We start from the raw sequence: 22,936 nt of genomic DNA, 5'->3' as shown, positions 1-22,936 counted from the left end.
AATTAGAGGCAGGTAGTGGGCTGGTAGGTGAGGCAGGATAATAATGCGAGGGTGGGCTGGGACTTGCTGGCTGGCTGGCAGGGCTTGCGTCACCCCCAGCCCGCAGAGCACGGCCCGCCCCGTGTCTCCTACGCTCCCTTGCTATCTGGCTCCACCCGACCTTTTTTGGTATGCATTTTAATATTATAACAATCTCCAGAACATTCATTCCGGCGACCCGGCCCCTGCCTCGCCCCGCGGGGCCCCCATGCACCTGGTGCTGTACCCTGCCGCTACTTGCATCCTGGACGCGGCCCGCGGCCCTCAAACCTTCGCGCGCGAACATAACCACCCGCCAAAACGCGCCCGCATCGGTTATTTACTGGGCGTTTTCGGTCGAATGAGGGATGAAGACGATAGTTGGGCAGTTGTCTGTGTGAAGTGGACGAGGCCAGAAGGAGGTAGCGGGCCTCTCCTTCCCTCCACATCGACTCAGCCAGCGCCACCACTGGTGACTTCAGCCACCAGGACAACCGTCTGTCCAGCCAAGCCTCAATCACTCCTCCACCAAGGAAGGTGAAAGTCACACTCTCGTATGGACAAGTCCCTCGTGTACCTTCGCAGCGAGCAACCATAAACAGTGCCACACTCCTAACCTGCTGCTGCTGCTGCTGCTGTTGCTCACCATCGCCGCCGCCGCAGACTCTTGGAGACTCAGTCTAACGCCACACTCCAGGCTGTGAGGGCGGGCATCCCGTGCCCTCCCTAGCATCGCGGTCACTCGGGCCATAACAGGTGCAGCGTCGGGACAGAATAGACGCAGGTCGTTAGTGACTTGACTCCGCCGTCAGCGTCGCCGCCGAGAGTACACGAATACAAGGAGTTGCTTGCCCGCGTGGTGCTGCGTGTTGTGAAGGATCCTGCAGTGCCGCTTGGGTGCTCCCTGTGAATGAAGTGACGTTGGTGTGTCGGCTGTGAATGAACATCGCGCACGAGGACACGACACGGCCCGCTGACTCTGTGCTCCTGCAGCCTCACGCCCCTTACCTCCCCGCACGGTAGGTGTGTGTGTGTGTGTGTGTGTGTGTGTGTGTGTGTGTTCAAACTGTCTTGTGTGTTTCCCTTGGCTGTTGAGACTCTTTGCCCTCCTCAGAGCATTACTTACACACCGTGCGTCGCAATTCTTCGCGTGTTGACGCGTGCCCCGCGGTGTGTGGCGAGTGCCCGGGCCGCTGTCAAGGGTAAATAGAGGTGTTTTGTGCATCGTTGTGGCCGTAATTGATTAGCCTTATATGCGTGTGCGTGCGTGCCGGCCCGGCCCACGGTAGGCCCGCGGAGTGTTCCCTACACCCCCAGCTTATCGGGACATCTATTACGGCCATAAACCTTGTGGCTGCCGAAGGAGAACCCGACTAATAGCCCAGTTTTTCCCCGCAGCCAAAAGAGGCTTATCCGCCACCCTCCGTCAGTCTCCTAAATGCCTCCAGTTCTTATCTCCTCCCTTTTCACTCTCTGATTACGCCCAATGGCCGGAAAATCACAGTGAAACGACACTGTGGTTACATACAATTGCAAGAGGGCAGCGACGTTGGCCCGAGGTGAAAGCTGGCAAAAGGCTGCCTTATAAGGTATAATGTATTAGGAGTCAGCAGACGGCCTTTTTATCTAGCGGTTTGATAGTCGTGCACAGCTGTTAATTCTCGGCCGTTATTGGCTTCGCGTACGCCACTTTTCGAGGCCCTTTTGGTGGCAGGTGGCCTCGGATGTGAACTTGTGCGTCGGACGTTGAGAAAACGCGGCTGGGCAGACGAGCAACAGGTTATTCAGGGGAGGTGCACGGGCCGGCCATGCATTTGTCATTCACACCACGCGCCGCTCCTCGCCTGGCGACTAATAAATATCCATTCCCTGCTTGCCGGGGAACGTGTGACGGAGAAGCTTTGTCCACGCTTTTACCACAAAGAGCCGCGTGTTCAAGGAGGGGCCGAGGGGTGATGAGCCACCTGCTAAAGACAACCACCCATTCACCTTCCCTCAGCCCCGTGCGTGAATCAGCCGCTGGTAACAGGCAGGGGACGTGCGGGGAGGGGGAGCGAGCGTCCGGGCGAGAGCCGACGGCATCTCTTGTGCTGACCTCACCAGGAATTTTGATTACGTTAGGAGAATGTGCGGCTGAGGACGGGCGGGAGGGCGAGTGTGTGGCGCCGCCCAGCTGACTAATAAAAATACGCGACACTGGGTGCTATTTCCTTTCTCTCTCTCTCTCTCTCTCTCATGATTACAATATAAAAACGAAGAACAGACAGTTAAACGCTCATGAGAGTATGCGAATTCTTAATAATCAACGTAAATTTCTGTGGCTCTATACGTCTCATTCTTTCAAACTAAAAATAAACATCTATATTTATCAATCTATCTGTCTATCCTTCTATCTCTCTATCAATCTACCTATCTGTCTATCTATCGTTTTCAGTATCCAAGCAAACAACAACACACTTAACCCAGACCTTCCATCTAACCTCTCTGCCTCTCCTCCTCTCAGAAGACAGAAATTTCAACGCGACACTAGAAAGTAATCTTTGTCGCCTGCATTCTTATGAGTTCCCAGCTGGCAGACAGGCACCCCACTCCTCCCTCCCTCCCTTTTCGTCTTCCTCCTCCTCTTCTCTTCCATCTCATCTCTCTCCTTTCCTTGTTTTTAATTCTTCTCCTTCAACTTCCTTCCCAGCCTCAAGACCTCCTCCTCATCATCATCATCATTATTATTCTTGTGTTTTTTTTCTTTTTCGTCTTCTTCCTTCATCTCCTTCTAATCATTATTCTTCTTTTTCGTCTTTTTTTGTCTTCTTCCTCCATCTTCTCATTATTCTCTTTCTGTTTTTTCTATCTTCTTCGTCTTCCTCCTCCTCCTCCTCTATCTCCTCGTCCATTCGTATGTCCGTCCCATCAACACACACTCTACCCATTATATTTATTAGCGCTAATTCCACCGTGCTTACGACCTAATTAAGTGCGCGAGCTCCCCCCCTGTGGACTCTATCTCTGCTTTATCCCATTAAGTTCAGAAAAATGGCGCACCACTTATCACAACAAGCCATCAGCGCGAGGCATTTGCATAGAAAGAACGGGCGAGTGTGTGTCGGGCAATTTACGCATTAAGATATCACCCGACCCGAGGCGAGGACGTGAAACTGTGCAAATGTTGAGGTTTTATCATACGCACACGTGTGAAAGGTGATTCTTTTAGTGTTAGTCTCTCTCTCTCTCTCTCTCTCTCTCTCTCTCTCTCTCTCTCTCTCTCTCTCTCTCTCTCTCTCTCTCTCTCTCTCTCTCTCTCTCTCTCTCTCTCTCTCTGTTCCTGTCTCTCCTTGTCCTTCATCTCCTCCTAATTGTGTCATTCTCCTCTTTCTCTCTTCTTCCTCCTCTTTCTCCTCTCCTTGCTCTTCCTTTTCCTCCTCCTCCCTCTCCTTCATCATTATTCTCCTTCCGTTTTTCTTCGTTTTCATCTTCTTCCATCTCTCCTCCTCCTCTTTCACTTTCTCCTCTCCTTGCTATTCCTTTTCCTCCTCCTTCTTTCCCACGCCCAATACTTCCTCCTCCTCCTCCTCCTCGTTATTCACTTTGTTTTTCTTCTTTTTCGTCTTCATACCCCTCTCCTCTCCTCCTCCCCCTTCTCCTCTTTCTTCTTCCTCCTTACAAGATAATGTCATAACCAGTCACACGCATCTCGAAGCCTTTCAGTTCTCTTGGCTTCTGCCGCCGACCTCTCATAGCTACCGAAACTCTCCTCTCCTCTCCACCTCCTCCGCCTCCTCCTCCTCCTCTCCTCCTCCTTCCCATCTGAGACTGTCATGGGACTGCCTCATAAGGAAAGTCCAAGTCGCCCCCAGTCTTGGCGAGGCAGGAGGAGGCAGGTGAGGGCGAGGGGGGTGAGTGTTGCCGCTTGAGGGTCACAGTTTTCTCCGCCTCTCGCCCGTTCTCGGAAGGAAAGGGTCAGTTATTCACCAAGCTGCGTCGTCTTAACGTTCACACTCCTTTGCGCCTCCTGCATACGCGATGACACACATGCACACACACGGATACATACATACATACATCCACGTACACACAGACATATGGAGGTTAAAAAGTACACACAAAACGCACATACACACATAAACGTTCATAATCGCTAACGCCCTGTGCATACATGATGAAATAGGTTCGTATACATACACAAACACACACGGAAGTCGACATGGTACAACACACACACACACACACACACACACACACACACACACATTCCGAAGTGGCATGCGAGGAAGCAAAGCGAGTATTACACGTTCTGAACAGACAGATACACTTAGGATAGGAACGTGTGTGTATGTGTGTGTGTGTGTGTGTGTGTGTGTGTGTGTGTGTGTGTGTGTGTGTGTGTGTGTGTTTTGTTAATCTTTTACTTTGCATGAATTCAGCCTTTTAAAAATCTTATTATTAGTGGGAAAAGGTTAAATGTCTGCCTATTTATCTATCTATCTATGCATCTATCTGTGTGTGTGTGTGTGTGTGTGTGTGTGTGTGTGTGTGTGTGTGTGTGTGTGTGTGTGTGTGTGTGTGTGAGTGTGTGTGTGTGTAATGGTTATTTTGCGAGCCACAAAATACTTCAGCTTACTTTGCAACCTCACGTATGAAACTTTAGAAAACCGCATTGTGATGGAGGAGAGGAGGGGAGGAAGGGAGGGAGGGGAAGAAGAAAAAGAGGAGGAAGAGAAGAGAGGGGGGAGGGAATGAACGGAGGAGTGCAAGTGAGTGAAAAAAGGAGCATAACAGAATCCTTCAAGGCTCTTGAGTAGTGAAGAGGAAGAGAGAAAAGAGTATTAAAGAAGGGAAAAATGAAAGATATGTAGATGGAAGAGAGAGGGATTAAAGGAAACGAAGGAAAAGAGGGAGGAAAATAAATAAAGTAAAAGAGAAATGACAAAAAAAAATATTTGAAGGATACGTTGAAGAAGAAAATTTACTATATAATCAAAAATACATAACAGAAATTCAACAAAATGGAACGAAACAACGAATTAGAGGTAAAAGAAGTAAAGAAGATAAACAAGAAGAGGAATGAAAGAGAAGGGAGAAGACAAGGTTGGGAATGGAGGAGAAAAAACTGGACTGAAGGAGGGATAAGAAATTGAGAAAACAAGCAAGTGGAAGGGAGGGAGACAAGGAGGGAGGGAGAGAGGGGGAGGAAGGGAGAGACGGGAGACAAGTAGGAGACTCTCGTAACAGGTGGCGCAGAGAGGGAGGAAGAGAAGGAGGGAGGAGGAGAATGAAAGAGGGGAAGATCAGACGAACGAAGAGAAAAAGAAAAGACGAATGGAAGGGAAAGAAAGAGAATGAAGGAACACGAGATAATCATGTTACGGGTGAGTTGGAGAAATGGATAGAAGAGAATGGAATGGAAGGGATATAATGATGAAAGAAAGGGACGAAGGGAGAGTTAGTGGGAAAGAATATCGAAACAGAAGCAAAAGTGAGACAAAAAACAAGAATGAGAGGAAGTGAGAAAGGGAGAGAGGAATAAAAGGAGTGAAAAAGATAAAAAGGAGATAAAGAAAGAAATGAGAATGAAGGAAAGAGAGAGAGAGAGAGAGAGAGAGAGAGAGAGAGAGAGAGAGAGAGAGAGAGAGAGAGAGAGAGAGAGAGAGAGAGAGAGAGAGAGAGAGAGAGAGAGAGAGAGACGTAAACAGAAAAAGAAATTAAGGAAGAATTTTAGAGTGTGAGAGAGCAAGACGAAGGACGAATGAAGGAAGTGAGAAAAGAAGAAGAAGAAAAGGGAGAAGATTAAAGGGAGGAAGGGAGAGGGAGGGAAGGAGGGAGGGAATCACGGGGCACCTTTGTTTGTGTATGTTGTCCACACTCCCCGGGGGGCCCAACAGGAAGGGGGGAGGGGGAAGGGGGTCATCTCTCTCCTCTCCCATCCACTCCTTCCTCCTCCACTCAACAGTATTCTTCCTCTCACTCTCCTCCACTCTATTCTCCTCTCTCTCTTTCTCCCTCCCTTTATTCTTCTCTTCCTTTTTGTCTCCACTTTGCTTCATTTTTTTCCTAACTCTCTTCTCCTTCTCTTATATCTTTAACTTTTCCTCATATCTTTTCATCGCATCTTTCCTTCCTCTCTCGTTTCCCCTTTTCTCTATTTCATTTCTCCCTCCCACTTTTCTTCAAACTTCATCTTTTTCACATTCGTTTCATCCCTTTCTGTCCTTTTCCATCGTTCTCTCTCCTCCTTGTCCTTCTCTTTTCACTTATTCACGGCTTTTATCCAACGTTCCCTCTCTACACACATGCTTACGTCTCTCCTCTCCATTAACAAAATATCAAAACATCTCTATTTACATTAACCTCATTACTGTTTCCTATCTAAGTACGTTTCCTTCTTCTGTATTCTCCTTTTACTTCTATCTCCTTATTACTGCCTCTTCTACAAGCAAGCGTTTCCTACTCTCCCATTACCGTCAATTCTTTAAGTACGTGTTTCCTTTCTGTATTCTCTTTTTAACTTCTTTCTCCTCGTTACTGTCTTCTCTGAGTATATATTAACTTCTGTATTCTCTCCTCCACACATGAAACAGCCTCTTTATATTCAGACCATTCCCTTTCCATTTATCTTGATTCTTTTCCTCGTACGTGCTCAATTTTCTCGTTATTTTAAAGACTTAGTTGCCACAGCCTCTCTATCGTTTTATTTGTATCCGTTTCCTATAGATAAAACCCTCCTTTTGTTTGCCTCTCAAGACTTGCGCCTTTTCCTCCTTCCACTTTGAAACTCCTCCTCCTCCTCCTCCTCCTTTTCTTCACCCAGCTGCTCAAACATTCACACACACACACACGCACACACACACACCTCCTCGCCCCTTCCCTCTATTCACTATTCAAGTTTTCTATGAAAGTCTTAAATGCCTCCTCTACAAGTATACAGAATTTTTTTCTCTCTCTCTCGAATTGAACTTATTATAAAAATATATTTCTGCAAAACTTATTTGTGAAGTGAAGAGTGTGTGTGTGTGTTCTTGAAAGTAGCCTTGAAGTGCTATTGATGGCAAATGTTCCTGCTTACACACACACACACACACATACACACACACACACACACACAAAGAAACAAACTCCCCACACACACACAAACACACGATTACATACAAATTAACTACGTCCAAACATTCAAATTTAAGTTCCAATAAACACTATTAGAGGACCAAAGCAAACACACACACACACACACACACACACACACACACACACACACACACACACACACACACACACACACACACACACACACACACACACACACACACACACACACACACACACACACACACACACACGGTAACCTTCAGTCTGTTTATTGCTCGCCGTGTCTCGTGTGGGCGGACTAGACTAAAGGGGGAGAGAAAATTATTTATGTACCAAGTGTATTTGTGGTGAGAGAGAGAGAGAGAGAGAGAGAGAGAGAGAGAGAGAGAGAGAGAGAGAGAGAGAGAGAGAGAATGGATAAATCTGCGGGAGACGTTTGCCAGTTTGTTTAGTGATTCTCTCTCTCTCTCTCTCTCTCTCTCTCTCTCTCTATATATATATATATATATATATATATATATATATATATATATATAAATATTTCTCTCTATTAAAATCTCTGATATATATTTATATCACACACACACACACACACACACACACACACACACACCATCCCACACCACATCTCCATAAATCACAAATGCCCCTTCCTATCCTCTCTCTCTCTCTCTCTCTCTCTCTCTCTCTCTCTCTCTCTCTCTCTCTCTCTCTCTCAAACCCCCTTCGCCCTCAATGCCAGTAATTTCCCCAGCCTTCCCCCTTCCCTCCCTCCCCCCCACACGGCGCCACCCACGTCCGCCATGACTTACGGGGCGAGCTGCTAATTAATTGAAATATTAACAGTGCGCGGGCCGAGATGTTACTAAATTGGCGGGTAAGTTACCTGGCCGGTCACGAACACCTGGCGGCGGGGGCAGGTGCGCGGGAAGCCGGGGAGGAGAGTGGGAGAAAGAGGAGAAGGGAGAGAGAGATGGTGAGAATGGTGTCTTACGTAGCGCTGAGTAAGAACGAAGTATGATCCGCGAAAAGATAGGACTAGGATGTTACAGGATAGGTTAGGACTAGGATATTACAGGAGAGGTGTAACTAATAGATCCAAGGGTTAAAATAGGTAGATAGGAGTCACTGAGAACCTCCCCAGAATAAGAAGACGGAGAAGGAATAGAGGGAGAGAGGGAGAGGTGATATATGATTCGAGATAAAGAGCAGCTGAAGGGGAACAGGCGAATATGAGAGAATAGGAGCGCTGTATATTTTTAAATGAGGAAGAGACGGAGTTGGAGTGAATAGGGAGTAAACATTGGCAACATAATTTAAAAGAAAGATACAAATAGCGAGACATAAGTTCGAAAAGGACATAAAAGACAAAAAAAAGATACATTGCTAAACGAGGAAGGAAGAAAGGACGCTGAGGGCTAACAGGCAGATGGAAAAGAGGAAGAGGAGGAGGAGGAGGAATGAATGAGAAGATGGAGAAGCAAGAAAGGAATGATGTTAGTTAGAAAGAGGATGATACTGAGGAGGAGGAGGAGGAGGAGGATTATGTTGAGAGAAAAAAAATATCTGTGTGAGCATAATATTTGTGGATTTGTAGAAGTCGTGTTTGGCAGTCCTTTCATGTTTTGTCGCGGCCTTGAACTGTCTCCTCTACTCCTATAAAAAATAAATAAAAAAAAGATGAAGGACGCGAAGGATAACAAGGACTGAGGCAGATAATGAAGTGTCCCTCGATCCTACTTACGATAAACTGACATGATATTTCTAGTTATATTTTCGACACTAAATAAAAAAAAATCCCGCATAAGAGAAGAGGAAAATTTCGTCACACACACAAAAATAAATCCTTAAACGTAGCATTCTGAATTCACTTTTTTTTTTCCTTACAGACGAATCTTGTTTTGAAGTTTTGGTAATAGTTTTTCTCTTTCTTGTGGGTGAAGTTTATAGTAGTGGTGGTGGTGGTGGTGGTTTACTGGGCGGTGGGAGTGGTGATGGCGACAGAGGTGGTATTTGGGAGGCAGGTGAATGAGGTATGGGACGCTGGTGGTGGTGGTGGTGGTGGAGGTGGAGGTGGAAAGGAGGTGAGAGGGTGGAGGGTTGGAGTAGGAAGGACTATATGATGGTGGGGGAGGAGGAGGAGGAGGAAGTAAGGGAGGAGGAGGAGAGAAGGTCAAGGTTGTCATGGAATTTTTGTTCAAAGATTTATTACTTATGGAGGAGATTACGGTGATGATGATGAATGAGGAGGAGGAGGAGGAGGAGGAGGAGAAAGAGGAGGAGGAGGAGGATACTATAGGCCAGACTTTCTCCTAAACATTAACTTTTACGTGATTCAAAATACATTCAAATACTAAATAAATACTTTCCCTTCGCTGATGTTTATTTCTACTTCCTAAACATTAAGCATTTCCGATCGTGTACGTGTGTGCGTGTGCGTGTTTGTGTGCGTGTGTGTGCGTTATGTCAGGATCGTGTGCGTGTCGTGTCTGTGTATGTGTGCGTGTGTTGTTGTGTGTGTGTGTACTCCCAATGCCTTTTCCCTTTTATCTCCGTGAATAAATTAGGGTATTGTCGGATGGACACGATAGCCGCCAGTTTTTGTAGGGGAAGGGAAGCGTTATCTTGCCTTATCGTCGCGCACAAACACTGCAACCAGCATTCCTGCGAGACACACACACACACACACACACACACACACACACACACACACACACACACCAGGATAAATCACTGAGTCTTACACACAAAGTCGCTGATAACATTACATCTCTCTTTTTATCCATTTTTCCCTCTCCTTCCTTTCTTCTCCCCATTTCATGTCTTTTTTCTCCATTTCCTCTTCCTTTCTTCCTCCTTTCTCCATCCCTGGCTATTCCTCTCCATTGGTTATCTAATCTATCACTTGCATTCTTCCATTCACTTTTCTTCGTTTATACATTCCTCACTTATCTCTTTCTCGTTGCCTTCAATGTCTCCCTTATTTTCCTTCTTCCCTTCTTCCCTTCCTCCATCTCTCTATCTTCTCACTAAAAACATAATGTCCGTTGTTTATAGCATTATCTTTGCCAAGGCGGAGATTTCAACCTCGTCTGATCCTCCCTCTCGGTCTCGTTTCAGGTTGTGGGTGTCGGCCGACAAACGACAACTTGGACGGACGCCAGCCTGCCAGCCTGCCAGCACCGCCTGCCAGACCATCGCTGCTAAACCGTCAACCTGTCCTGCCCCGCCCCGCAACCCACGACGCTCGGGAGGCGAAACAGACCGCAGAAACAAACAACGCCTTCAGGAACCGCAGAAACAAGTGGGAACGCTAACCAGTCCGAGGAACAAGACGTAAAGAACACAACCCCGCGATAGGTGAAGTTTTAGCCTCGTGTTCACGACCGTAGAAAGTGAACGACTGACTTTAACAGATTAATAAGTCGCAGCGGACCATATAAAGCGAGTAGTAGGCGATTAGTCCACGCCCAGAGAAGAAGCGGACCACTTGGAGCCCCCCGGGACACTCTCATAAAGGAAGAAGCGGAACGAAGCGACCTTGAGGCTGCCAAACGTGCCGTGTCAAGGGAGCCGTGCCAAGAAAACCCGCAGACTTGGGGGAACCCGCCGTGTCACCCTCCTACACAGTTGTTGCCGGAGAGGTCGTCAAACTGAGGCGGGCGGTCGTAAACTCATTGAAAGGTGCCGAGAATCTCCTCCCTGAACGACCAGCCCACCCGACTCGACGACCTGATTGTAGAGGCGGGACAGAGGCAGGATCATCAGCGCGTGGGGCGGCGGTTCCCTCCCAGCAGGACCTCTGGGTGATGTAGCCCGCCATCCACGTCCCGCTGCGCCCGCCATCCGCCGACTCCCCTCCATCACCCACCCTCGCCACATCACCCACGGGATCTTACGGATATCATCTGTACCTGTTTATATATACGTCTCCTGCTCTTGCACAGCCGCCCACTCATCACTCCCCAGGACGCCGCTCTCCCTCGCTCTTCCGTCAGGAAGAAGCTTAAGAGGCTCCTGTGCACCACTAACGCCTCTTCAACCCCCTCGCTTCGTCGCCACTTTGCACGCGGCAGGGCCCTGGCTTCATCACAGCCCCGGCGCCCTCCTCCGGTCTCCGTCAAAGGCCAGACCGGCTATCTTCGCTATCTTCAACATCCCATTTGCGTCCTTGTGTCGGCCTCTCCGCTGATGATCGATATGCACACAGCGGCAAGCAGAGGACTCGAGTAGCAGGCAGCAGCTCCCCCACATACCGGGCACCACGTCGACCCACCGCAGGCTTTGTTGTGGCTTGGTGGGGAGGCCGCTTTATCAGAGGCGGGGACGCACACTGCCCTCCGATAAGCCTCTCATTCTTCCCGGTGCGGGCGTGTTATCACTAACTTGTACACCGCCGTGAAAAAGAACTCCCTAGCGAGGCATCCGGCCACACAAGGCAGGGAAAAAAAGAAGCGTGAGATTGGGATCAAAGACTTAGTGAGGCGACTTTTGACTCGGGTGAAAAGAGTTGAGCTTTATGGTATCGGCAGAAGGTTGTGGTCCCGAGGAGTGACTTTAATAGGAGGCAACTGGAACCTTTTGCGGACCGACTACAGTGCAACGAGACTGGGACGCTGTTCTCAAGGGGGTCTTCGTCGCTTCTGTGCGCGCAAAGGAGTGAGTGAGAGATAGAAAACGGAGATAAACGCAGTGAGGGACGTAGTTACCACCGGTTTTCTTGTCGAGCCTTGGGAGTTATCGCGCGATCGGCCGTAAACCCACAAAAAATAATCACGTGTCAACATACAACTACTATTTCATACTTCAGGGAGACAATCGGGAGTCGTGTTTCAGGTCCCGGAGCCAAGATAACCGGCATTACAGTAATCGTTTCTACATGCTAATCGGCGGCCGCTGAGGGACTGACTACCTGGAGTGCTACAGCAAGGCGACACTCCCTCCCTCCCTCCCGCGCCCACCCCTGCAGCTGGTGCCTCGTAGTGTGTGAGCGAGGCAGGTTTTGTGTGTCATCTTACTCGGGAATCTCCTCAAGGTTGTAAACTCTAGGTCCTAAGAGAATAGTATTAAGGAACTTTTATAATCACCACAGCAACACAAACCCTTATAAGCTGTACTGTAAACCCTTATGCAAATTACCTCCTGTTTACTCCGCGACGTTTTTTAGAGATAAGAAGTGTTTGTGTTGTTCCCCGGGAAACACTTGCCGCGGGAAACGTGACTACACTTAGAACGAGGCGCCTAGCGACGCTTACACGTGAGCAGCGAATCATAAATCTCTGAGGTGATTTGTACCTGCCCGCGGCGTGACGTGAGGTCTACCTGTGGAAAGGAGGAAGGAAGGAGGTGCGACCCCGGGCGCGCCAGAAGCCTACACAAACACTCAGAGCAAACACTCGTTCCTCCAGGCTCCCAGCGCCCCCCGTCGGCCCCACACGCACCCCGGCTGCCCCAAGACCGCTGTTCAAGCCCCGGGGTGAAGGGCAGCAATAAATCACACACCTGTGCACATATTTTGGTGGGTGATGTGTTTGTTGGCCCGCCAGCTGTTAGTGACGGTGTCTGCCACACTCACCACCTGAACAAACACGCCGCGTCTGGGTATTGTGCTGTTTGGGCAGCGCTGTGTGCACTGTAATACCTTGTTTGCCTCAGAGCTTAGCAAGCACTCAAGATGAACATGGACAGTAAGAACGGGGGCAAATACGCCCTGAGAACCAAGTCCATCATCAAGAGAATAGAATCCGAGAAGAACAGAGCGACGACGAAGAGGAAAGAGCCGAAGGAGAAACAGAAACCGCCGCCGCTCAGCAAATACCGCCGCAAGACTGCAAACGCGCGGGAGAGAAACAGGATGAAGGAGATTAACGACGCTTTTGTCAGCCTGCAGCAGTCCATCCCGGACCTTCCCGGGGCCGACGCCGAGAAGCTGACCAAGATCACGGTGCTGCGCCTCGCCGTCAACTACATCAACGCCCTCGCCGGCGTTCTCAACTCCGACCCCGTCAGTGTGACCGACATCGACGACGTGCGTGAACTGTGGTGCCTCGAAAATGCGCACATGGCCCGCCCCGAACACTGTGTGCGGCCAGTCATAAGAACTAACAAGGTGCCCGGCGGCGGCGTCCCCAGCGGGGCCACCAAAATCAAGTGTAGTGCCGGCGGCAAAATGAACCACACGGGCGGCAACAATGCCAACGGCAATAACAATAACAAAGTGTCTAAGCCGAAATGTCCTTCCGTTGGAAAAACAGCTGACAGTAGAAACAAAAACAGTCTTGGGGGCAAAACGATACCGAAGCGGCCGAGTAAGTCAAAGAGTAAAACGAAAGTGTGCAAGACCGCGAGCATAGCGACGAGCAACGGCGCGTACATCACCCTCAAGAACGTGGCGCTGCAGACGCCGCCGCACAAGCTGGGCAAGCACGCCAACAACGAGCCGCTCATGATGTCCATGACGGTGAAGCGGCCGCGGCAGGACCACTACATGGCGCCGCGCGAGGCCAAGATGCCGCGGCTGGAGCCCCTCATGCCCATGACGGCCGTCAACCAGCCCATGCTCGCCCTCACGCCGTGCCGGACGGACCTGTGCCACGTGCCCGCCTCCATACCCGGCCACGACACACCCGAGCCCCTCGTGGGGGCCACGCCCTTCACGCCGCGTCGCTACCAGCGCGCCGGCCCCCTCACCCTCTACAGCCCCACCGAGACCACGCCCGTCAGCGTCCTGCAGGACCTCGACAGCCCCGTCGTGAGAAACGACGTACTGCTGGAGTTCCCGAGAAGCGGACGACACTTCAGCGACTCCTCCTGCGCTGACTCCGCCTTCTCCAGCGAGGGCTCGGCCCCGCCCAGCCCCATCACCAACTTCACCTCCATCACGCCCGCGCCGGTGCCCATCGGGGACACCTCCCCGACCTTTTCCGTCACCTCCAGCGACTTCTCCGTGTGCGGGTCGACGTCAGACTGTGACAGCGTGCTGACGCTGGGCAGCCTGCTGGGCGATGACCCCTTCGAGGAGGAGCTCGACCACCTGACCTCAACCTTCGCCGACGGCGACGACACACTCAACCTCTTCCTCGCAAACAATGCATCGAACTTTATCTGCTCGGAGATCGACGACTGTTAGCGCGGCGCCGCCAGCGAGGCAGCTGAGCAACATGATGGCGTGGAGTAAGGCAGCGTTCAGACAGCGATCTTTGTGTGACAGACAGACACTCGGGACACGAGTCTACTTGAGCGTTCAGACAGCAATGTTTGTGTGACAGACAGACACTCGGGACACGAGTCTACTAGCGTTGGACAGACACTTGGTGTTAAGCATCAACTTGTTCTTGTAAGCGTTTGCATAGCTGAAGGAAGCAGCCCTTTGTGGTGCACGTGTGTGACAGACAGCCTGTACAATATAATAGAGCATTGCATTTGTGACTAAAAGATAATGTAATGACTATACGTAACGTAAGTATAGAATCCTACATATCAACCCCCTGTGTTCACTGTGTATATCATGTGCTCTTCCACCCTGGCTTTTACTGTAAATATATGTCTCTCTTTTACGAAAGTGTTTCAATTACTGAACCACCCTCAGCTGACCCCTCTCCTAGAGCTTGAATCATACCGTCAAGGATGATAATAGTTATGACAATAGAGAGAGAAATAGGACAAGGAACAAACATCCAAAAACACGGAACACAAATATTTTATATCTCTCTCTATCTATATGTCTATCTATGTATCTATCTATCTATCTGTATCTCTATACCTCCTTCATACTTCGCCCGTACAGCTTTACGTCTATAGTAAAATGGCGTAAATATATATCATCATTCTTCTCCCCTCTGTACATACCCTCTTCTACCACCGCTAACCACCTACAATCACAATAAACTCTTAGTACAGGTGAATCCAGCGACACCACACCACACACACACACCTCCGCCTGGCCCTCCTCTCCTCTACCTACACTTTCCCAGCTCTTTATCCACCGGGTCATAGCTTAATCCCCTCCGCTTACACGCCCGAAACACACACACACACACACACACACACCTGACAAAAACCAGCGTACCACCAGCAGCACCTTGACCTCCTTTGTTCCTCCACGCCTCTGAACGCCGCGGCTCCTGAATACACACTCCCCCGAGGCCTGGGTCGACGAGGACACGATTAGACGCTCCGGTTTTGTGTGGGTGAGTCGCGCGAGAGAATGGACGGCGAGGGAGATAAAAACAGGAGGGTGTAAAGAGTGGAGGGAAGGTGTGTGTGTGTGTTTACGGTACTTTTTTGTTGTCTTGTGTGATAACGAAAACGAGAGAGAGAGAGAGAGAGAGAGAGAGAGAGAGAGAGAGAGAGAGAGAGAGAGAGAGAGAGAGAGAGAGAGAGAGAGAGAGAGAGAGAGAGAGAGAATGCCAAAAAACTTGAGCAAACGATACAGAACTTGAGTGAAACAAAGAGAGAGGAGGAGGAGATGAAAGAAGAGGAGGGGCCCAGCTCAATGTAGCAAAAGTAAAGAGAAAAAAAAGGAGGAAAAAGAAAACAAAATAATGAAAGGGAAGGAGAATGTGTGAAGGAGTATAATGGGCCTTGTTTTAAGAGGGCGAAGGAGATGAACGGCGAATGAATGGGACGAGGAAACAAAAGGACGAGGAGAGGGGGAGGATGAAAGGCCTGCTCGTACATACTTGAGGAAAGGAAGGCGTGAAGGGAACGAGGCGAGGAACAAGATACGCGCTAAAGACTTTGTTTCGCTTCGCTTTGTCATGAGAAATTGTGAATGGCGGAGAGGGACGAAATGGTGAAGAGAAGGGGAGTAGAAGGAGGAGTTAGGGAGGGAGGGAAAGAGAAAGAGAAAGAGAAAGAGAGAGAGAGAGAGAGAGAGAGAGAGAGAGAGAGAGAGAGAGAGAGAGAGAGAGAGAGAGAGAGAGAGAGAGAAATGACAAAATTGGTTTAAAAATGTATAATATAAAGAATAGGATTGAAGGTAAGAATATATAAGAGAATACGAGAAAAAAGATAAAAGATAAAAATAAGAAAACTGCTGAAAAAAAATGATGAGAGGATGAAAATGAAGACAAGAAAAATATATGAGTGCAAGAGAAAATTATTACACACATACATCACATAAGAAAGAAATGACGAAAAAGATAAATAAAAAACATCGGTGTGGCAGCAGAATCACCAACATTAATTTAAACGAAGAAAAGAGAAGGAATAAATAATCTCCCGAAACATATGTATACCCAGACCACAAACCTCTCCACTTACCACACACTCGGCCTCTCTCAGCCTCCCACCGCATACCACCCACTGCCTACCTTCCCTCACCTACCCAACCCACCACAGCACTCACCTACCCACCCCATAACCCAACCCATGACAGTTACCCACTCAACCTCATCTAACTAACCCATCCTACCTCAATTATTTACCTAGATTCACACATAATAACAGCATATCCCTTCTTCCTATCCACAAACCCACCCATAACCAGCTTCCACCGAACCCTCCCTACCTTAACCTTTCACTCGGATAAACCCATACCAACATCCCCACTCTTTGCCCACCGACCTATTCCTACTCATGCCCATCACACAGCCCACTCTTTGCCCACCCATACTCAACTTCCAGCCCACTCTTACCCACCTTTGCCCAGCTTCCATCCTCTCCCCACCTACCTATGCTAACCTTCCAGCCCACCCAGCCTACCTCAACTATTTAACTATTTACTCATAGCTACACCACACCCTTCCTCTTCATCCATAGTCCTGCCCATCACCCTGCCTACCCATGCCAGTCACCCCGCCCACTCCACTTAAACTATTCAACTAGATTCACCCATACCAACACCGCCACTCTTCGCCCCCCCCAGCAGCCCCCCTTCGTCCACCCATGCACACCACCTCGCCCGCTCACTCACTCCCCCCTCGCCCATCCTCCAGCCATGCGTGGGCCGGCGTGTTCGTGGCCCGAGCGGGTACGGCACTAATTATACACGGTGGTACGGGAGGCGGGCCACTTTCACGGCGAGTTAAGCATACCTCATGGCGGCCAATTAGGCACCTCCTTTACCTGGTTTTCAAGTCGGCAGGTAAAAGGGAGCAGAGCGGGCGGCTGAAATGAAGGGATGGATGGAAGGAAAGGGAGGGAGGATGGGACGGGATGAAGGGGTGGAGGGATGGTAAGGAGAGGAGAGGGAAGGACTGAAGGTAGATGGGAAAATATAGGGAAGAGATGCAGGAAAGGAGAGGAAGATGAAAAAGAGGGAGGGAAAGGAGGATGCTGGTTAGAAATGGGAGAAGAAGATGAGGGAGAGATGAAGGGAAGAATAGAAGGATTAAAACCAGATTAAATAGAGAAACAATGGAGAAAGTGACAAATAAATGGAGAAAATTTAAGGAAAAAACGGACGCGGAAAAACAAAAGAGGAAGGAAAAGAGAGGAAGCTGAATCAGGGGTATGAAAGAAAGGGAAGAAGGAAAGAAAGGGGGATTATGGAAGAAGAGAAGGAGGAAGAAGTGAAGGAAGGAATTGAAGGAGGAAGAAGTAAAGAAAGGAATAGAAGGAGGGTGACGATTTATAAACGAAAATAGGGAGAAAAGGAGACATAAGAGGAAGGAGAAAAGGAGAGGAAGAAAACAAAATTAAAGGAAGGAGGAAGAGGAAAACTGTGACGCAAAGGAGGAAGGAAGAGTACAGAGAGAGGGAAGAGACAGGAAGGAAGGGAGGTATGAAAGACTAGAGAGGGGGCCAAGGAAAGGACGGAGAAGGCAGGTAGGGAGGGAGGGAGGGAAGGAGTGATTTAAGGGGGTGAGGTGAAGACAGCCTCGGGTGGGTCCTTTCTGGGCTAAACGGTAGCGGGGAAGGAAAGGCTCACTGGAATCCTACCCAAACAAAACCTTCCGGAACCAACCACAGAAATGAGATCCTCTTAAGACTTGACCTCCTCCTCCTCCTCCTCCTCCTCCTCCTCCTTCCTCTGTCTATACCTAACTCCTCCTCCTCCTCTTCTTTTTCTTCCTCCTCCTTTTCCACTTCCTCTTCCTCCTCCTTTTTTATCATCATCCTCGTTCTTCTTCTTTTCTCCTCTTCCTCCTCCTCCTCCTAATCCTCCTCCTCCTTCCATAAGAAACATTAGGGGGCGCAGGCAAACATATGATAAAGAAAAGAGAGAAAAAAAGAAAGAAAACAAAAAAATAATGAAAATAAATACAAAACCTATGATAAAAGGAACATAATAAACACGATCAAATTAAAAAAAGAAAAGAGGATAAAAAAACATAACATGACGCCAGAACTTGAAGAAAAATAATAAACCTAATAGGAAAAAAAAAACAAAGCTTGAAACGAAGACAAAACTAAAGAAAAAAAAAAGAAAATCATATATATAGCTGAAGGTTCTCTCAGCAGCAAACACTGTCCGCCTCTCGTGTTGTTTAATTGGGAGATAAACAAAGTGTGTGTGTGTGTGTGTGTGTGTGTGTGTGTGTGTGAGAGAGAGAGAGAGAGAGAGAGAGAGAGAGAGAGAGAGAGAGAGAGAGAGAGAGAGAGAGAGAGAGAGAGAGAGAGAGAGAGAGAGAGAGAGAGAGAGAGAGAGAGAGAGAGAGAGAGAGAGAAAATAGACCGATTGATTATTAGGAATAGTTATCACCGCAGCTCCTCCTCCGTTCATATGGCGCCGCCCTTACTTAATTCACTAAGGTTTAATAAGTATAAGACGTAGAAATTATAAGAGAAAGAGAACCAAAGCAACAGAATGGCGCCCTAGATACTGCAGAGGTTAGGACAGACTGAGGACCAAGTGGAGTTTAGCAATAGAGGGGTGGATGAGTGGAGCAGGCTTGGTTGTCATGTTGTGAATACTAATACGACAGATACATGCAAGAAAACGTGAGGTAAGTTGATGGATAGTGATGTTAGGTGGGGTTAGGATTACAGGACCTGCCTTGTACAGACCTGCACTCCTTATGTTCTTATGTCCTTAAGTCGAGCGTTTGCCGGAACAGGATAGAGTACGCTAACACCAGAGGGAGGTGGATGACGTTGGGAAAGGCCTCGTTCTTAGAGTGAAGTAGTAGTAAGGGCTGAAGATGATAAATTACAGTAAATAGAAAAAAAAACGTAACGTCCGTAAGCAAAACATAAAGAACATAGTAGTGGATAGTAAATAGTACAGTGGATTTAAGAGTGGATAAGGATCGAAGAAGAGGAGGAGGAGGAGGAGGAGGAGGAGGCAGCGGCGGCACCATACATCGGCCCCAACACAACCGTATATTCTGCGCCGCCTCTACCGCCGCCGCCGCTCTCGCCACGCCGCTCTCGTTTGTGTCACTTGACTGGGCACGACACGACACACACACACACACACACACACACACACACACACACACACACACACTCTCTCTCTCTCTCTCTCTCTCTCTCTCTCTCTCTCTCTCTCTCTCTCAAAAAAAATACTCGTGATTATCCGAAGCGCTCCCTGATTATTATTGTTTTTATTTCACTTTATTTTTCCATCCTTTTATTTTTCCTTTTATTTTTTTCCTCCTTTATTTTTCGCACTATTTTTCCCTCCCGGCGTAATCGTAACCCGGCCCGGCGCGGGATTCAAACGTGTGCCGCGATCGGGACTCCGCGCCGCCCAGCCATCAAGATTAGGTTACTCAAGATCTCGATAAGGAGGAGGAGGAGGAAGAGCAGGAGGAGGAAAAGGGAGGAAAATGCAATGAAGTGGAGCAGAATGAAAGATGAAAAGAAATTGATGAAAGAGGAGGAGATGGAAGATACGAATGGAGGAATAAGACGAAGAGGAGAGAGGAATTAATTTTGAAGGAAGAGAGGAACTATCGGTATGAGGAGAGGAGAACGAAAGTGAAAGATTGGAGAAAAGGAACGTAAGAAAGTATGTGTGAAGGATAATAAGCTTAGGGAAAGTGATGCAGCGATAAACAGAGAATAAAATGAGATACTAAAAGATGGAAAACAGGAATTATATAGAGAATTCAGGAAGACAAATAACAGAAGCGATGAAAAGAGGATAAAATGGAGATAAGAGAGTGGAGGAAGAGAGGCATGTAGAAGAACAGAAGGAAGGATAGAGCACAGTGAAGCTAGGAAGTGGGAGATAGTCGAGGGAAGAAACGAGAGGGGAAGTAGAAGATAGTACAGGAAAGCAACATGAGAGGCACATAAGCAGGGGGGAGGGACGCAGCACCAGCATGAGCCGCGTCGTGTGCTGGCCGCCGATCACAAGCACCGCCTCGGCTGATCACTCCTCATTAGCATTTTTTTAATCACCCTGACAAGACGGTTTTCAAGGCCACCACACATCACCCTGCTTCCTCCTGCCTCCCTGGTGTCAAGTGGCCGCCTCGGGAGACCACCACCGACTTACTCAACCTCCAAAAATAACATTCCACCAGTATGACCCACCAGTGACGAGCAAACAGTAAGCATCACGACTAAAACTGTTCTAAACCATCTATAACCAAACTAACCACCAGTAATTAGCCACAAGTAACGATTTAAGTCCTCGGATTCAAGCATCTATCCACCAGTATGACCCACCAGTAACGAGCAAACAGTAAGCATCACGACTAAAACTGTTCTAAACCATCTATAACCAACCTAACCACCAGTAATTAGCCACAAGTAACTATTTAAGTCCTCGTATTCAAGCATCTATCCACCAGTATGATCCACCAGTAAGCATCAAGACTAAACATTGCACTATACCCCTTCTATACAACATAACCACCAGTTGCAAGCCACCAGTAGCTTTATAACTGTCCGGACTCAAGCGCCTATCAACCAGTATCTACCAAGTCACCAGTAGAGAGGTAAATTACATTCATCAACCACTGCTAACCATTTAACCACACCAGTACACCAGTAACTACACTACCAGTACGAAAATCAACCATTAACCAACCAAACTATCCCCACCAGTAGTCATATCACCGCTAAGACCCGTAAGCAGGCTACCACCAACGACACCACCACCACCACCACCAGTACGACCCAAACTATCACCACCAGTGACCGTATCACCAACAAGACCCCCAAGCGAGCATCACCAACCACACACTCCCACACCACCACCACCACCACAAAAAAAACAAAAAAACATATCCCCAACAAGACCCCACAGCAGGCATCCTCAACCACACCACCAACCACACCGCCGCCGCCAGCACCATCACCAGTAGCCAGCCCGCCGCGCCCATCACCCAGCGCCACAGAGCACCGCGGGTAAGCACGCCGCGGAGAGCAACAATTAATTGGTATTTGGGTGGAGCCGAGACCAACCCTGGCGAGGATTTCTAATAGACAGACGTGCAAGGACGGAGGGAGGGAGGAAGGGAGGAGATGCATGAGGGAGGGAGAGGGAGAGGAGGAGATGCAGGAGGGAGAAGGGGGAGAAGATGCAGGAGGGAGAGGGAGGGAGGGAGAGGAGATGCAATATGGAGGGATGACCAGATGAGGGGATGCTGGGAAGGAGAGGAGGGACGAAGATGCAAAGAGGGAAAGATAAGAAGAGAGAGGAAGGGAAAGAGAGAAGGAAGGAAGAAGATGCAGGAAGATGGGATAAGAAGGGAAGGAAAGGAGGAAGAAGTAGGATGCTGAAAGGAGGGAAGAACAGAGAGAGGGAGAGAGGGAGGGAAGGAGAGGGGACATGAGGGAGGGATGAAGCGATGACGAAGAGGGAGATAAGAGGTTCATGAGGGAGGGAAAAATTGATAAGAGGATGAGAAGGAAGAAATTAGAGAAGGAAAACGAAGGATGGAGGAGGGCGATTATTATGGAGGGAAAGATAGATAGAGAGGGGGAGGGAAGAAAGGAGGGAGAGAGGAAATGAAAGAGGGCCCAGGAATCGTTAGGCAAGAAGGGAGGAAGAATAAAGCACACAGTGAAGGATGGATGGATTAAGGGAGAGAGAGAGAGAGGGAGATAAGGTAGGAAAGGAGGGAGGGAGGGAGGAGGAGGGAGTAGCCTTGATAAACGATGTTAGGTAAGGAGGGAGAAACAATAAAGCACGGAGAGATGAAGGGAGGGAGAGGAAGGATGGATGGATGAAGGGAGGGAGGGAGGGAGGAAACATAAAGCACAAAGGAATGAAATATGTATAAAAATAAATTAAGGGAGGAAAGAATGAAGGAAGGGAGGGAAGGAGAGTGAAGGGGATAGGATGCATATTGAAGGCTGGGAGAAAGATGCCAGAAGATGGGATGGAGGAAGGAGGGAGAGAGGGAGGAAAGAATTGATAGGAAGAAGAGTAAGAAAGAAAATAATAAAGCAAATAATGAGAAAGAAAGCAAAGAAGACACGAAGGAAGGAATGAAGAAAGGGAGAAGAAAAGCAAGCAAAAGATGAAACATAATAGGAAGCAAAAGAGGGAGAAAAGAAAAAAAGGGAAAATTAATAAAGAAAGAAGGGAGATATAAAGACCAAAAAAGGGAGAGAGGCAGAGAGTGAGAGAGAGCAAGAGAGAGGGAGAGAGGGGGAGGGACATTCATAGACAAAACCCATAAGAGAAGATAAGAGAAGACAAGAGAAGAAAGAATGAGAGCAAAACACGGGCGCGAGAGGAGACGGGATTGACAAAAGGAAAATCAAGAGGAGCGAGAGGATTGATATAGTAAGGACACGGTGAGGCGAGAAGAAAAATACGAGATGACATTGTGAAGCGACTTGAGGCAGAGAGTGAGTGTGAAGCGGAGGAGGTTGAGGGGCGGGAAGAAGAAGGAGAGGGAGGGAGATGGAAGCATTGGAAGGGTGTGCAGAGGGAGGGAAAGGGAGAGCGGGGGAAGGGTGTGAAGAGGAATAGAGAAAAAAACAAGATCAT

General features: G+C 48.5%; 1 protein-coding gene across 1 annotated transcript; it reads left to right on the top strand.

Annotated features, from left to right (window-relative positions):
- Positions 1-397: 397 nt before the first annotated feature.
- On the top strand, positions 398-14,700 carry LOC127004250 (uncharacterized). Its single transcript, XM_050871813.1, has 2 exons — positions 398-1,037; positions 10,216-14,700. Exon 2 carries the CDS (start codon positions 12,770-12,772, stop codon positions 14,222-14,224), a length of 1,455 nt encoding a protein of 484 aa, XP_050727770.1. The 5' UTR covers positions 398-1,037; positions 10,216-12,769; the 3' UTR covers positions 14,225-14,700.
- Positions 14,701-22,936: the final 8,236 nt, after the last annotated feature.

This window comes from Eriocheir sinensis, chromosome 27, assembly GCF_024679095.1.
Source record: "Eriocheir sinensis breed Jianghai 21 chromosome 27, ASM2467909v1, whole genome shotgun sequence".
Classification (NCBI taxonomy): Eukaryota; Metazoa; Arthropoda; class Malacostraca; order Decapoda; family Varunidae; genus Eriocheir; species Eriocheir sinensis.
This window is presented reverse-complemented; position numbering and strand designations above follow the sequence as displayed.

Coding starts and splice junctions, on each gene's coding strand:
- LOC127004250 (XM_050871813.1), top strand. CDS start 12,770: ATGAACATGGACAGTAAGAACGGGGGCAAATACGCCCTGAGAACCAAG.